Source organism: Megascapheus bottae, chromosome 9, assembly GCF_031878675.1.
Source record: "Megascapheus bottae isolate mThoBot1 chromosome 9, mThoBot2.hap1, whole genome shotgun sequence".
Classification (NCBI taxonomy): domain Eukaryota; kingdom Metazoa; phylum Chordata; class Mammalia; order Rodentia; family Geomyidae; genus Megascapheus; species Megascapheus bottae.
The window spans coordinates 9732259-9750109 of NC_143517.1; the positions used below are offsets into that span (position 1 = coordinate 9732259).

Genomic DNA, 17851 nt, shown 5'->3' on the forward strand with positions numbered 1-17851 from the left:
ATAAAGCAACAATGAAAATAAAGAACTGCTAGGGTAGCTGCAATACTGTTTTTTTTTTCTTTTCAAATAGCCTAAATCTGACCTCAGAAAACTTTATGAAGGATTTAGTACAGTGAGATGCCAAACTGAGGGATCTGTGGAGTGGGAGATCTCACTAAATATTTCTGCTCATAATCTGATGACTATAAAAATTAGGTATCAATTCAGAGTCTTAAGATGCAGCAATGTGACCGAAGTAAAGAAAATGGGCCATAGTTCTGTTCGGCTGCCACTAAGCCAGTACACGTGGCCATCCTAACAAGTCACTGTCCTTGGCTGTGGGAAGGGGGCCTTCTAGACACATGGTCCCCTCCACCCTTCAGGCCAGGAAACATAGGATAACAGAGCTCACCTTAAAATGGACATTTCAGAAATCTAGTTGGTTAGAAGCTAATTATTGAAAAGCACAAAAAAATGGGAAGGAATAAAAAAAGTAATGTATACTTATAAATCTAATGAGTCAACTAAATAAAAATAGAACATAGTTAACCTATAATCTTCCCAAATAAGCAAAATAAAGGGAAAGAGCTCATATAACAAACACCAAGAGACTTCTCCCAGCCTTCTTCCCAGGGCCTTGGAAACTCAGCTTCCCACAGAGCTTTATGGCTGTACTCACACTGACTTCATGTTCCAGCTCGGCTAGCAAGTCAAACTGGTGTCTTTTGGTGCCTGGCATCTCTGCAGGAACACCAGACCACACCTAGGATGAAACATATTGCAGAGTATGCCCACCTAAAGAATAAGCCTTTGTATGTTTCAGATTTTTGTAAAATATATCTATGAATGACTACTCGAACCTTCTGAGTTATGAGTTACTAGCTCGTCATACCACTAAGAGGACTTGCCTCTGTGCACTTCTCTACAACTCTTTATTGAATGAACACTACACCTGTCTAGTTGCCCCCCTTCTACCCCCACCCCACCAGTTAAACACTGCTCAGAAATGGTGATAACTTGCCTATTAACATGCACACATTTCAAGAAAAAATAAACAAAACATCCATACAAGTCCTTTCATTGTTGTGAGAAAAGTGAAAACACTTTAACAACAGGTGTTTACAATGTTTTTTAATATAATATATCCATACATACTGAGTTAAAAATTAGATATAAACCTTCACTGTAGAATCCCATGATGCAGAATATAGCCTGTTGTCATGCCAACAGATCTTACTAACAGCATCATCGTGTCCCATTAATGTGTCCTGGCGTCTTCCAAATGCTATCGAATAGAAATAGCTAAGAAACAACAAGAGCAATTAACATAATCTTCCAGCATATAAGGCTCACATTTAAGAAATAATATTGTTTAATTCTATACTATTACGGCCCACTAAAATTACAAGCTACTTGTTCTCCTAGTAAACTAGAATATTCAACATGGAATTTAAACTAGCAATTTCCTCATGTGGCCTGTGTTTAAAATTAGAAACAAAAAGATTATAGTTGGAGTAATTAATAATGATATTTGACTCTAACTCCCCCCTGTGCCCGTGTCCACGGGCAGCCACTCCACGTGCAGAATTACACGAACATGCTGAAAGGTAGGTACGTACATGTTGTTGTCCCAAGAAGAGCTGATGACAGTGGTGTCTCCTGGTAAAAGTAAACACGATGATAAAGCCTGAAATACAAATGACTTGATGTTAACAATTTGCATTACTTTGTAAACCTGCAACATGGGACAGCTATTTTATAGGTTCCCACCCCCATCCCCACCACCAAAGTCAATGCTCCAATTCCCTGGTGGCTTTGCTCATAATTATGCAGTTTGTCTATCACGACAAACTGTAAAAGTACACTTTCCTCTCAGCTATCCAAATGTGTCAAGTGGGTGAAGTCTAGTCTGACAACTCTTGGACCCTGAAGCACTGGGTTGATGAAAGGGTGTTGGGGATAATCTTCAACCATGAAAAGGATTATCAAGTCATGTATGCAAGAAAAACTTACAAATTCCTTGGGGAATTTCAAACCTTTTGGATGATTTACATTAAAAATAGATCCTTTTAGAAGAATTGGCTTGTTGCACTGTATGCCAACTAAATCAGAAATTCAGTTATTTAACTGACAAACATTTCTTCCTGTAGTTAAAAGCTTTATTAAGGAGAATTACACTAGGTAGCTCTTCATTTTTTTTTTTACTTTAAGGTTTTATTATCTATGTAGATGTATAAAAGAGATGCCACTTAATTAAGCAATTTATGAATACAATATATTTTGCTCACTGTACTCCTTTCAACATTCTCACCCATCTTTCCCCTACCCATTCCTTCCCTCACTTTTTTTTTATTGTAATTAATAGAAGGGTTACATTGTATTCACCAGATAGAAGGTGTATTACTTCACAAACATTGATACCCTTTCTCATGACATGGTCCCCATTTCCCTCACCCCTCCCCCTGCTCTTTTTGATTTCCCCCTTCCCTATCCAATTTCAAATAACCAATTAAGCATATATAAAATATATCAGATAACAAGGTGAAATATTATAACAATATGAGATAACCAAGGGATAGCAAAAGAGATAAGAGATAACATAGTACATTAAGGACAACAATCATTCATTATATGGCTTTTGTTTCCTTATCCTGGAGGTCCTTACATTTAGCGTCATACTATTTGGCCTTATGTCTCTAGATTTTGTTCTATTGTAAATCTCTGCTAGGAAAGCCCAAGGTTTCTACTGAATTTGACAAATGAGGGAGACTCTTGGGCCTATGTTCCTTTGAGTCTGGCTTACTTCACTTAATATGATTTTTTCTAAGTCTTTCCATTCCCTAACATATGGGGCGATGTCATTCTTTCTGACAGCAGCATAGAATTCCATTGTGTACAAATACCACATCTTGTTGATCCACTCATCAACTAAGGGACATCTGGGTTGGTTCCATATCTTTGCTATGGTAAATAGTGCTGCAATGAACATCGTTGTGCTAATGGATTTAGTATGTCCTTCCCTCACTTTTCTTAACTTTGTAGGATGCCCCTTGGATTCTTGACTGCATGCTCCCCTCTTCATTTGTCCACCCTTTTTCCCTTGGCCCCATTCTAACACTTTCAAGTACCTGCCAGTGTTATTTTGCTGAACTGTGACTACCTTTTAAAGGAACTACACTATTTCAGTTCTCCCTCGAATCTATCATATTTCAGTAAATGTATTTGTATATACTCATATACCCCCCCAATATGTATTTACTTAAAAGTTCAGAAGCTAAATCTAGCTTCCACATGTAAGGGAAAACATGAATCCTTTGTGTCTATAGGCAATTTTTTTTTAAACTATGTTGAAAATAAGAGCACAAGAAAAACCAACCTGAAAAAAATTAAATCAAATATAGAAATAATCTAATTTAAATTATGTAGATGCAACATGGGAATATAAAAATCAAACACTATTATGTGGCTATAAAACAAAGTATGACATGGGATTCTCTTATCACACTGGAAAATCCAACTTACCATATTTGAAAATGATATACTTCTTTGCAATGTTTTGGATTCTTTCGAAAACATCTTCAACGTGGAATCTTACAATGAGAAAGAAGAAGTATAAGATTTCCTAACCATGACAGACATTACATGATGGTTGCCCGTTTTGTTCCCAGAAGCCAGCAGTGTACTTCTAAGGGGAACTGGAACAGATGTGTCTGGATGACCTAAGGCCTTGTGAACATGAAGGAACAAAATTTTAACCCTAGAAACCTCAACACAGACAGGTATACTGCTGACAATGCAGCACGATTGCATGCAGAGTGAGCTGGGTAACCGAAATGAGTTCAACAGTTACAGAGGAGGGAGAGGGGAATCTTAATATAGCACTCTGAAATACTTTAACGAATAGCCTAATTATATACTGACACTCTTGTACAGAGCCAACATTTATCAAGAGAATCACTTTCTTGTTTTGCTTTTTATCTCTCTCTCTCTCTTCTCTTTTTGCCAGTCCTGGCTTTTGGTTCAGGGCCTGAGCACTGCCCTTGGGCTTTCTCAAGGCTAGAGCTCTACCACCTGAGCGACAGCACCACTTCTGGTTTTTTTCTATGTATGTGGTACTGAGGAATCAAACCCAGGTCTTCATGCATGGTAGACAAGCACTCTATCACTAGGTCTAACTCCTGCTCTCCCCCCCCCCACACACATTTTTTTTGCCAGTCCTGGGGCTTGAATTCAGGGCCTGGGCACTGTCCTTGGACACTTTTTTCTCTAGGCTAGTGTTCTGCTACTTGAGCCACAACACCACTTCTGGCTTTTTCTGTGTATGTGGTACCAAGAATTGAACCCAGAGCTTCATGCATGCTAGGCGGGAACTCTACCACTAGGCTATGCTCCCAGCCAAAAGAATCACTTTCAAAAGGATAAAAAAATTAAAATGTCCAAGATTTAATTTCCTTGCCTCATACAAGGTTTATGAATTTGCCAAAATAATCTCCTATAAAACAAGACTAGTCATGGTTGGGCATGCTTAATTACAGTTACAGGGGGAGAGGAGATGTAAGAACGAAAGTTCAAGGTCAGTCTCCATAAAAGTTAACAAGATTCTATCTCAAAAGAGCAAGCTAAGTATGGTGGTGTATGCCTATAATCTCAGCTATGCATAAAACTGAGGTAGAAGGATGGCCATCTGAGGCCAGATCAGGCAAAACCAAGACTAATGTAAAAATAAGGTAGAAAAGGTTCAGATACACACACACGCGCACGTGTGCGCGCCCACACATACACACACACACACACACCCTACAGGGCCACGGGGCAAGGAGTGTAGCTCAAAATAGAGCATTTGCCAGTCATGTATTCAATGTGTCAGGCACCACAAAACAACAAAAGCTCAGACTCACAAATTATGATGCTCTACTGTGCTGTAAATGTTCCATAGTAGATATAGGTAACAATCCCTTTCTTAATTTTTAAATGCAAAACAATACCAGAATAAATCTTACAGAATTCCTTCTGAGTAACAAAGCTACTCAGATTTACTAAGAATTTATAAATACAAGCTCAAGCAGACATTCCACAGGATTAACTTGAAAACCAAGACAGAGGAATGAACATGGCATTGCCTGGGGGCTCTAATTAATGTTGGAAATCTTCCTAAACTTGCCTTTGAGAGTTCACCGCAAAGACTAGTAAATGTAATTAGTCTGGGCAGCCTACAGCATACACTGTAAGCAGGCCAGGTGTGGAAAGATGTTTTCCTTGAAGATTTTCTCTCTATACCACAAGAGATCACAGAAAGACCTCAGGAAGAGCCCATCTCATAAGTGACCAGTGCTAGGAATGGCATACCAAATGCCTGAACATACCAAATGCACCAGGATGCATATCAATGAGTAACGCAAACCATGAAAATCCAAATGTGGAAAAAAAAACAACACAAAAAGCAAAAGCTTTCACTTAAGACACAAAATCAAACAACCCTTCCGAACTCCCTTTCCTGCATTTGGCAAATCCACCAGGAAGTGATACAGTACTTAATACTAAGCATGAGAGATCTGAAGCCTCGATTCCCACAAAACCTGTGGTCCACAGATGACATAAGTACAATGAGCTGAAGGATTACCAAAGCATGTGAGACAAATCTAGCTAACAGCATAGGCTTTGCTAAGAGATCAAGCCTTCTGTCAGCTGCTCAAAGGCTGGCAAACTCAGCAAGTAGACATCCTGAGAAGACCTGAAGTGTTCCCTTCGACAAGACCTGAATTCCCTTCTTGGGACCCGGATTGGAATGATGAGGATCTGTATCCTAAAGAAAGTCACAGGAATTTCCACGTTAGAATCTCTTTCTATGTGTTATGGAAAATCCTGAAGAGAAGGGGATGAAATGTTCCACACAGCAAACCACAGTGAGGGTTTCTAGGGGTAGTAACTCATTTACTTGGAAGTGCTTAGTTAGATAACACTAGCCCCAAATGGGTGAAGAATGTAATTCTGTGGTAAACAAGGATAGAACCAAATAACCTCACTGTAAACAGCTACAAAGGAGACCAAAACTGGCTGTCTTAATACTCAAGCAGGATAACTAAGGTAGCGACTCCGTATCTACACACCTTCCAGCACTCGAATACAACATGAGCTACACACTTTATCTATTACACAGAGCTGTAAGGGCATAGAGTATGCACAGCAAGAACTGCATTTTGCTTATTTTTTTATAAGGTAAAGATAGCCAAATTCTGATTTAGCCATAAAATATGGGTGCAAAGGCATTTATATGGTTACCAAAAGCATTTTTGTGTTTATACTTTTGATAAGGTATAGGTCTACTAGCAATACATGGACTCATTTCAAGCTAAATGTTACCAAAAAAAGACACATGATGAAAGATAAACTAAAAAATTCAACACAGATCTGTCTTTGCACACGTGTGTTAGCACACATATATATGTCTGGCATGACCCTGGCATGGCAAGAGCCAGCAAGTAGATATAGAGCCTTTCCTGGCAGGAGAGAAAGACCACAACTAATCACAGATACAGAAAAACAGGAACACAACCAACAAGCAGATCTTTTCTTTGGCTTCTGGTAAACTATAAAGAAATTTTACATGACATACCACAGGTAAATGGCATTAGGTCTACTTTCTTTGTGGAGGCAGCACTTCAAATACCCTCCTTGACCAAGAGTTCAATATGCAGGCACTTGATGATTCCAATTAAGATATTCTGGGTAGAAAACATACCTTGTGATGTTGTGAAGACTGAGGATCCATTGCGAGACACAGCGATCCCTGTAACGGCCCTGTTTAAAAACAAAGATCCATAAAAGACTAACAGCCTTGTGCTGGGACACTGGCTCTGCCTTAATTTTCCAAGTCTCCTTAATGTTCTCTTTAGAACTTGTCTGCAGGATCGGTCTCCTGGGTACACTTGCCATTACCAAATCATTGCCTCACAATGCCGCTTTGCTCAGACAGCATCTTACATTCCCAAAACATTTCTAACTTTTAGCTTCAAAAGCTGTCACAGGCAAAGTGTGATATGTTTCTGACAATTGGCAAATGCTTCTTCCTGTTCAATGCAACTCCCTCTGTGCTGTCTTCTCTGACCATCAGAATCTAACTTCCCTAACAGCCTTCTTGAAGCTGCATTTATGTGGCTTTGGTATGTCTTTTTAAAAGGTATAGGATATCCCATGCACAATATTGAGGAATATTCATGTCATCCAGTGTCCTGGATTATAAAATCTACAGGCCACTGGAGAAGACGGAAAGATGCCATTGTGCTGCTAGGCCACTGCCTCTTGAACCTGCCAGCTGCGTCCATCAGCACTCTCTACAGAGAGCACAGGGAACAGCTCTACCTACCCAATGTCCAACTGCAAGTCCAATTAATTTGACCTACAAGTATTGTAAAGTTCTTGTAGGTTGGGAATGTGTCTTAGTGGTACAGTGCTTGCCTAGCATACATGAAGCCCTGGATTTGATTCCTCAGTACCACATATGCAGAAAAAGCCAGAAGTGGCATTGTGGCTCAAGTGTTAGAGTGCTAGCTTTGAGCATAAAGAGGCTCAGGGCCAGTGCCCAGGCCCTGAGTTCAAGCCCCAGGACTGTCAAAAAAATTCATGAAAACTCAGAAAAGTGTTCTCTCATACCTATATGAAATATATAAACATACAATAATTATATACATACATAAATATCCATCTTTGTTTTCATCTATTTAAAAGGGTGTATTTCTCCCACATTATCAATGAGTTCAGGACTAGAGGACAGACCAAATTTGTCATGTAGCTTCACAGGGTTTAAACTAGAAGGGCCATGTATCTATGGTGCCAGCTGCTGTCTTGAGCCCATCTCATAGCACACTGGAGATTAACACAGATCATATAGTGCCAAACCTTCCCTTGCTAGTTCCATTTTAGGTGGCAGCTCACCATAGACATACAGAGGGTATAAAAACCAACCAAAGGCATCTCTGACAGGAAACTTTCCCTGGTGACTTGGCTGAAAGTTAAATCACACGCCTGAGATGACAACTTTGACATAGAGACATGCTTACTCTTTGTGGATTTTATGCTGTTCGTGCAGCTGCAGCTTAGTAATGTTATTCCAGGCCAGGGACTTGCTTTCTTCAGTCAAGTCTTCAAAAGACTCTTCACCAGGGGAGACTACAGTAAATCATCAGAGTGAGTCAACTAAATTACCAACACACAACTATTGGCAATGCAACAATATTTTGTATAAAAGTCAAACAAGAAAAATCATCCAACCAAAATATAACTGCATTCAAATGCACTTGCTGGAATGTTCCATGATCATCAAAGAAACAAATCCTGAACAGCAAGATTTAGAAGTTATCTTAGAATGCTAGGTTCTTAAAACCATGGACAAAGTTTTCACTTATATGTCAACTTAGGAATTCCAGACAATGAAGACTGAGTAACCATTTCTTTCTCAGCATTCTTTGCAAATCCCCCACAGTTGCCTTAGAATGCACAGAAGAAATCCATGTCTTCCAGGGTTGCTGGAGAGGTTATGCTTTCACTTCTTATTAAGAACAGCTTCCCCTTTGTTTCATGTGAAGTCATGTGAAGGTGGTTATGTCTAATGACTAAGGCGAGCACAGGGTGTGATGGCATCACAAGTCTTCCTGCCTTAGCCCTGAAACATAAGAGTGTCTTAGAGCTGCACTCCTGGCTTACTTGGGTTACCACAGGACATTGCGCCTGCATGCTGGAGAGTGACTCAGCTCTCAGTGGAGCAGCCTGTAGGCAAAAAGTGAGCAGTGACTTAGCTGCCAAGGTGTCACAGGGTGTTATTGGCTTTTCCTAGGAGCCTGCGTGCCCAAGGCTTTCTTACATGAAAGAGGAAGGATGAATAATGGAAGGAAGGTGAGTGTGTGAGAGTCCTTTCCCCCTTCTCTTAATTCTGGAGGTGAGGTAACCCCTGTCACATTCATGTTAACACTTAGTAATACATGGACTGAACAATGTTATGCGTGTTTGTCATGTGATGAATAAGCAACAGTCATACAAAGAGGCAGAGGAGATTGAAATGCACTCAAGATCTGTATGTGGACTTGGCAGGTGGCTGGGGACAGAGGAAGTCACTTCCAGAAAAGAGGAGGTGCATGATAACTGGTAAAATGAACCAAGGCCAGGTCTGTAGGCATGAAAAGGGAAGTGGTAAGATGGAAATATGAGTTTGTCAACCCACAGAAAAGGAAGAGAACCAGAGCAACAAACAAAGAAACACAGCCACTTCTCAGCCACTGAATGACCAGAAAAACAAAGTGGTCTGATTTCTCTGAAAGTCAATGATAAACAAATAAAACAAAAAAGAGAACAAGAAAAACACTTCTTTCTAAACACAAGTGTTCATTTCTCCTTTCCTCTTCAGGAACCATTATGCATATTGTCCTCATACAACTTACCCGGAGAATCTTCTACCGAAGCATTATAACTGGGGGCTTTAAACCTGGAGGTGATCCTCCGAGGATGCGGTGTCACAAACAGCTGTTTTGGTGTCTGCCCGAATTCCAAGATTTGGGTCAACATGGCCACTTTCTCATCGGGGTCCTCGATGCTTTAGAACAGAACAGATAACGCAGTGAGCCACCAGACTCAAGTTCCCTAAAAGCAGTCTCAAACAATCAGGGGAAAGAGGAACCCTCGAAGGAAAGAGCAACACTAAGTCAGGACTGCCTCATCCCTGACCTTTACATTATCTTCTGAGTCTTCAAACTTTGATTTCACCATTGTGAAAACAAGACAGAGTTCAGTTTTTAAATGTTTGTATCTTAACATTCTCAAATAACTGTATTCATAACAGAGGTATTTTATAATTCAGAGAAGAACACCTTATGGACATGTAAGTACCTGTTCAAATCAACACCTCCTTCATAAGTCAGTGGATGGAATACTGAAAGAGAGATATAAACACTATTGAAAAGTGTGCCATTCAGTAGGTCTCCTGTTTAGAATTTAAACAAAACAACTAACAATTCAAAACTGTGCTCACGGAGATTTAATTTTGCATTGTGAAAACCTCTCCTCGCCTCATAGCATTAATAACTGGAAGGCCAGGATAGCCCCCAGGTTGGATTTTCAGAGAAACCTGGGGACACGGTGAAGCTTAAGAGGAGGGAAATTGCTATTTTCTTGGCTGTTTAATTAAAAAGAAACTCTGGAGCCCTTCAATGGAAGTGAGGTCACTGTCCTCAATTTGATTGCATTTTAATTGGAGACATTAAATGGGATGAGAACCTCTCATGGACACACGCAGGTACCCACAGGTCTAATCCGTGAATTCACACAACTGCACCTGGGAACTACTCAAAGAAAAGCTGCGTCTACACAGATCACTACAGACTCTTTTACTGTTCTCTAAACAATACAGTGTGATCACAGTTTGCACAGTCCTTACACTGTAGTGTAATTATAAGTAGTCTAGGGAAGGTGTGAAATATATGGGAAGATGTGTGTGATAATATGCAGACACTACAACATCACATAGAACTTGAACTTCCATAGATTCTGGTATCCTCAGCGGTTCTAGGACCAGTCCTCACCTCCCTAACCAGTCCCGGTAACGGATACTAAGAGATGACTCTATAGACTAAATCAGAAAACTTATATTTGGGGATCACGGAGAGGTAGGTAAAGAGCCTCTTTCCTTCTCAGTATCTATGGAACCATATTTTCTAAGGTAAGTCCATCCTTCTGTAGAAAAAAATTTGATTGTTCTAGATTTTTTTTGTTTTCTCTGAGACAAAAATCTCTATGTAGTTCAGGCTGGCCTCAACTCACAATCCTCTTGTCTCAGTCTCTTAAGTTGCTAGGATTATAGGCCTGCACTACCATACTTGTTTTATTTTGTTTTTGTTCTACCAAACACTGAGATGTAAATGAACACTACATACCATTATGGGCTTTAACAGCATCACTCCCTTTTTGCTTGTAGCCAAATACCAGATCAATCCACTCGTGAAGGTGCTCAGACACATAATTGCTCTCTAGTGCATCCTTACTCTTCTGGAGAAAGTCCTTAGGACCTACCAGATTAGATTCAATCAGAACATCACACTGCCTCCACTTTATTTCCTCTCATTTCTTTTGGGTATCCATACATAGGTGAAGCTTCTAGGAGAAGCAAGAAGTACATATTTCTAATGAAGATTTTTCTCCATGACATGAAACAAAGCTTTTGGGGGGAGAGGAGAGGAAGAAATGGCAAGAACCCTTTGCATAACATTTAGGCCTCTTGAATATATGATTATTAACTCATAGACTCAGAGTACTTCCAAACAGACTGATATTGTTTCATTTAGAGAATATTATTATGAAGCCACAAAATAATTAATGACATACAGGACACAGAGGCTGCAAGGTGGTACCTACCTGAGGCCCACGGGGGAAGTTCAACATCATCCACCATCTGCCCTCCTTGCCTCTTTCCCAAATCCAATTTCAGACTGTTGATTAAAAAGCTGACATCATCTCCATAGAATTCTGGAATCAACTGTAAGTTCAAAGGGAAAAGTAAAGAATAGTGAGGACATGTTTTTAAAGCAGTTCAAAAACTACAAGCCCTGGGAATCATTAAGCTTCATGAACCCTTACCTCTTTGAAATCGGTGGCACCATCCAGACAGTTTTTCCAGGTTTCTGCAATACTAAGCGTGAGAAACAGATTCCCAGGAAGTAAAATCTAATTAATGGCAACAGCAGCTACAGGACTTCCTGGGCAGTTATGCCTGCAACATCTACTGTGGCAGGCACCTCATTCACTCATCACTCTCAGCATCATGGGAATATCCTCTTCCCTCAACAGAGGAGAAAAATGGGCCCAGGGAGCTCTGTGTGTGAGTTCTGTGGTCACAGGGCTGAGTGTGGAGGCCCAGTCCCACTGACTACCACACCCACTTACCACACGCACACTGCCTCATTCAAAGTGCCTGAGGTCAGCACAACAACTTTAACAGCAGATTTAAGAGGTCACAGATGTGCGAAGTGTTCCAGAAAAGACCAGACAGATATAAACCAAAAGAACAACATTATAATGTATGTGGGGATAGGATACCAAAGGAACTTGATTTTCTTCTTTGCATTTTAAATTTTTTAAAAAGGAAATATTATCTATTTGGGTTACGAATACGTGTGTATTTGCTGTAAGTTATTTTCAGTTTGTAGCGGAGTTACTAAGAATCATAAAATGTTTATGCTAGATGCTACTACCTCATGTCTCTGATTCTACCACTTGGGAAGCTGAGAAGAAGAAGATCTCAGTTCAAGGCCAGTGCAGGCAGCAGAAGAGTTCACAAAATGACCTTCTCATCCAATAGCTGCATGCAATGGCATGTACCTGCTGGATGGAGCCTGAAATTAAAAGTATAGCAGTTCCAGGCCAGTCTGGGTAGAAAAGTTCATGAGGCTCCATCTTAATGGAAAGAAGTTGGGTATGGCTACATAGGAAATCTATCCAGGCAGTCTACACATGTGCCCAGGCAGGAAGCAAGACCTTACCTTAAAAATAACCAGCAGACTAGCTGGCTTGCACCTGTAATCCTAGCTACTCAGGATGCTGAGATCTGAGAATTGTAGTTCAAAGCCAGCAAGGGCACTAGAGACCACTAGAAAACTGTAAGTGGCACTGTAGCTCAAGGGGTAGCCTTGAGCTGCAGAGCTCAGGGATAGCACCCAGGCCTAGAGTTCAAGCCCCATGGCCAACCAAAAAAAAAAAAAATCAGAAGAAATAGGGCTGAAGGTATGCTTTGGCAGTAAACACCTGCCTAGCTAATATAAGGCCCTGAGTTCAAATGTGCCCACTACCTACTAACCACACTCTGCTGTAAAAAAAAAACCAGAAAACGAAAAACTTAAAATGATAAATAGTTAAAACCAATCTCAATTCTCAACAAAGAAAAATAGCTTAAATAAATTATGTTCTATGTTAGAACATGATATATTAATTTTAAAAAGTAACTATTTTGGGGCCGGGAGTTTGGCCTAGCGTTAAAGTGCTTGCCAAGCATGCACGAAGACCTGGGTTCGATTCCTTGGTACCACATACATAGAAAAAAGCCGGAATTGGTGCTGAGGCTCAAGTGGTAGAGCTCTAGCCTTGAGAAAGTCCAAGGACAGTGCGCAAGCCCTGAGCTCAAGCCCAGGACTGGCAAAAAAATAAAAACAACAACAACAACAACAAAAGTAACTGTTTTGAAAAAAAATCAGTTTTGAAGTATATCTAATATGGGGAAAACATCGAGACCTACTATTAACCTACAAGAGGGAAAAAAGTCTCTATTTAAAAATAAGTTCTACCATTTATACACACACATATATACTCACACCCATGTCGTGAAAGAGAATGGCTCTCAGTAACTTTTACAATATTTTAGTTTTGTTTGTATGTAGTTAATTAAAATAAGCATCTCATGCATGTGGAATTAGAAAGCATCAAAAAGGTAAAAGAGACATTTATATCGAACCTGTTGAACATTCTATCTGCATTATCAAATCTTCCATTCTGCAGACATAGCATATACTCTGGAGCTAGAGAGAGAGAGAGACAGATTACCATTTGTATATCTTGACACTAGAGTGTAATCTGAGAGGCCAAGTGGAACTGACTGCATTGGGGGTTGCTGAGCAGCCTTACCAATCCTGACGAGGTAAAAGAGCACGTAGCCTGGGGAAGAGTAGTGACTTCCATACATGAACTTGGGCTCGGGCATTTCCTGGTAGCGTGTCTATAACAGAGGAAGAAACAGGGCTAAGTGCTTGCCAGAAAATAGTGACTGACACAAGAAGTCGCTGCCTGAAAGAGAACTGGTCCAACCACAGTGTCTTCCCCTTCAGTCCCTTCTAGGCAGGAAGAACTGAGGACAACAAAGGAAGAGAATCAGTGACCATTCCTGCTATAGGTTCTTCAGATTACTTAACTTTGTGGTAACAGCATTTGGACTGGATGAAAACAGAATGGATTTTGTACTTTCATGAAAAGAATTCAGAAAAGCCTTAGAGGGGTCTCCCTCCTAGTTCCAGAATGAATACTAGACCAAAGATGCAAATAGTAATAAGAAGTGACATTGGTGGTAGGAAGAAGAATGACAACCCATTCTGTAGGCCCAGTGAGGTATTCCTACAAGCTCTCCTCTGAGGCCGGGAGAAAGCACAGTCCAGGGCTCACTGAGATACTTAAAAACCAAGCATCCTGCATCCTGTCCACATACCAGCAGTCTCTCTAGTCGATCCTTATTCAGGGCTCCCACTGGCTTACTAAGATCCCGGAAGGTGGCTGGATTTGTCAAGTCTGTAAGTATAAATAAGTAACTTCAGCTTATACTGCTCTTGAACTGATCCAAATATACATACTTATTTCTAACAAGTCATTTTAAATAGATATAAATCCATGAAGAATATTAATTATATAGCAACATCTCCTTAAAAATGCCAACTCTAACCTGGCAACACTTCGTGCATTTCTTTAAACAATGATTTCTGCTAAAAAAAATAAATAAACAATTTCCAGGGACTGATTGACTCACACCTATAATCGTGGCTACTTGGAACCCAGCTCTGGTAAGGAAGTCTATGAGACTCATCTCCTATGAACCACCAAAAGCCAGAAGCAGAGCTATAGCTCAAGGGGTAGAGGCTAGCTTTGAGCAAAATGGCTCAGGGACAGTGCTGAGACTCTGAATTCAAGCCCCAGGACTGGCAAAGAAAATATGCTTTAAATTTTTTTAAATGAACAAAATATTAAAGGAATTAAAAAGCTCTTTATCATACTCTTCTTAAATTCCTAAGATAATCTGTTACTTCTTTTAATTACAAAGGTTCAACTCAAGAAACTGTCAAAAGCAACTAATTTTATTTTAAAAAATTATAAAATAAAATTCAAAATATAATTGCATTTTTATTAAAACAATTTGAGGGAACAAGATAGAAGTCCATGTACCACAAAACTAAAATGGCTTTCAGTAATTAACAGATGATTTTTATTTCTTCCTTTTTGATCTTTTATAATGAACAGTTTGAGGGGAGTAATCATAATTTTTATTACTATTTGAAAATAATTTGATCGACAGTCATAATTTTCATTGAAAAAATTAAATATTTCAAAACTTGGATGCTTATACTTAGAAAAACTGATTAAAATCTTTTTTGTATATTTAGAAATGAAGATGAATAAGCTCTACCTTCTTCACTTACCACATCATAATTCTAAACTGGAATGTCATCTCTCCTTAAAAACTATCAGTGAAGATGAAAGTGGGAGATTTGGCTCTGTCAGCATCCACATATGCAGTCCTTACCCAGCTCTGTGCTGTGATAATCATGAATTATCCAGGGAAACACGGGGTACTGAGAGAGGTCATTGCAGCTGCGGTCGGCCAGGTTGTTGAGGTGCAGGAGATACTGGTAGTTGGATAGATGTCCTCGCTGCCACTGCAGCATGTAGCTCTCAGCAGTGTGCTCTGTAACGTGGTTCTCTAACGGGACACAGGCCCAGGGGCTGGTTACTGCACTTCATAAGTAATTGACTCACTTTTATTTCACACGTAAGACTAGCTGCTTAAAAACTGAGCCTCTGCCACAAACTTCTTGAGTGTATTTTTTTCGTATTGTTCCAGTTACTGGAGCTTGAACTCAGAGCCTGGTTGCTGTCAAGCTCTACTACATGAGCCACACCACATTTCTGGCTTTTTTTTTTTTAAGTTGTAGGTAAGAGTCTCATAGACTTTCCTGCCTAGAACTGCCCTCAGACCTCAGGCTCCTGAGAAGCTAGGATTCTACAGGTTTAATCCACCAACAGCCAGCTAGAATATACATTTTAAAGTAATGAAATGTAGGTTGTTCATTAGTTTTCCCAAAGTAGTCGCTTACAAATATCTGCATGAATATTCATAAATATATGCATGATATGAATATGTGTAAGACCCAGGAGAGAAAAAATTAATAAATGTATTGAATTATTATCCTACACTTACCAATGTGATATAACCTAAATAAATGAAAGTATTGCGAATATGTAAATATGGCTTGGTAGTAAATAGTATTCACACAATAACATAGAATTCTTACAAATATATTGTTATAATTCATTTTAAGAAACAGATAAAGGAACAATTATTTCTCTCATTTTGTATTAAGTCAGAATAAAACCATCTTTGTGTTCTTTTAGATCTTGAAGAGGTAAACTACTACTGTGCCAGCACCTATATATGCAAGACAGGACTAAGGAAAGGAAAACAAACTGTTACAAAGAAGAAGAGGAGGAGGAGGAGGAAGAAAAGAAGAAGAAGAAGAGCATAGAAAGGATTCTCAGCATAGAACTAGAGAGGGCATACCTCTATGGAAAGATGAAATCATAGATGATATGCACAGATTATCTTTCATACAAAGCATTTCCAAGCCCTATACATTCAGAAAGAATAAATAACCTCACCATCCTTTTCAGAGTACAGAAGGAATCAACTATCCTTAAAACAACTGCATTTTGCATTTCATTTAGAAAATTCTGCTTTCAAATTTTTACCAAGCATCTTAACCCTTACTTAGTAATACCAAGTTACAAATCAGCTAACAGGAAAATTTAAGTGTTGGTCACCCTTCCTTTCCACTCTGGAAAAACCTCTGCCCACTTAGGAACAACCTTAACTATAGCTCACAGGGAGCTGACAGCTTGAGAAAAGCGTGTTTTAGGTCTCAGCACAGTTCTGACTTGATATTCAACCACAAAGTTGAATTTTTTGCTGTAATTTTGCTACAGTCAGAAAGATAAGATTAAAATAAAAATCATAAGCTAAAATAAAAATCAGGAATCAGAAGATAAACACAAATCTATAGGAAAGCTATATTTATATATTAAGTTAACTCAAATGGCTCAAGGAGTGAGAACAAAAAACTATTAACTACAAACTTGTACAATAAGATAGATTACTTCTTGGAAATACATTATTCCTTCTTAGGGAAAAATTTCATATCTAGGGGAAGATGTATTTTACCATATGCCTCATATAGATTTCACTGTACATGAAAAATTAAAATTCAGATAGTAATCAAGTCCTAATAGCCATTAAAAAAATCCATTCTACTAACCTGACCACTTCATAAGCCAGCAGTGATTTAATTTAGTCATACAATTAGACTACAGAGTTCAAGCAACATAGAGGTAGAAAATTTCATGTTATCCATGAAACAATGGGTAATCAATAATGAAATGATTCTGCTGGCCCAAAGGTGCTACTCTGAGTTCAAGTGTTGCTTATGCACCGTTCACCAAAATCAGTGATTGTAAATGGATTGTCTCATATTCAGACACACAGTCTTTAGTTTCCATTAGATCAACAGAAGACGTAAGTGAATATAAAAAAATATTTTGGTAGGTTCTTCATAATCCATTCAATTAGGTCACTCAAAGTGTTAACCCAGATAAAACAATTACCTAGAGTTTTTGAAACACATAACTAGAATAAACTATTACCTAAATGAATTTAAAATTTCCCTTGGTTTTTAAGATACAATTTCAGCAACTGCCATTACTGATGGAGGAAGGAAGCAGAACCACAAGAGCATTCTCTTGTCTGCTAAGCGCTCTTTAGGAATGAACTAGCATCACATGAGAAGATATAATGAAGGGCAAACAGCAAACCTAGGTAGGTGGCGATAAAATAATAGAGGTCATCTCTGTCTTGAGGTTCATAGAACTTTAGGTAGATGTCAGAACACAGATCGTCTTCAGTGCAAAATACCTCCAAGCCCTATAAATTCAGAAAGAATAAAATAACATCATGTTTATATTGAAAAAAAACTACAAATACCTTTAAAAATATATTCTTACTTTGTAGATCCTGTATTAATAATTTGCA

At 39.1% G+C, this 17851-nt stretch overlaps 1 protein-coding gene across 1 annotated transcript in view; it reads right to left on the reverse strand.

Moving 5' to 3' along the window:
* Nsmaf (neutral sphingomyelinase activation associated factor) overlaps window positions 1–17851 on the reverse strand; it is a 66355-nt gene that overhangs the window by 2513 nt on the left and 45991 nt on the right. The window contains exons 12-27 of the mRNA XM_090338852.1: window positions 17635–17743; window positions 15296–15472; window positions 14210–14289; window positions 13636–13726; window positions 13466–13529; window positions 11599–11650; window positions 11377–11497; window positions 10899–11030; window positions 9856–9898; window positions 9411–9562; window positions 8037–8145; window positions 6719–6777; window positions 3502–3569; window positions 1599–1666; window positions 1158–1281; window positions 659–742 (exon numbers count right to left, since the gene is read on the reverse strand). Of these exons, the coding sequence (XP_090194978.1) occupies window positions 659–742; window positions 1158–1281; window positions 1599–1666; window positions 3502–3569; window positions 6719–6777; window positions 8037–8145; window positions 9411–9562; window positions 9856–9898; window positions 10899–11030; window positions 11377–11497; window positions 11599–11650; window positions 13466–13529; window positions 13636–13726; window positions 14210–14289; window positions 15296–15472; window positions 17635–17743 (1533 nt within the window). The remainder of the gene's footprint in view (window positions 1–658; window positions 743–1157; window positions 1282–1598; window positions 1667–3501; window positions 3570–6718; window positions 6778–8036; window positions 8146–9410; window positions 9563–9855; window positions 9899–10898; window positions 11031–11376; window positions 11498–11598; window positions 11651–13465; window positions 13530–13635; window positions 13727–14209; window positions 14290–15295; window positions 15473–17634; window positions 17744–17851) is intronic.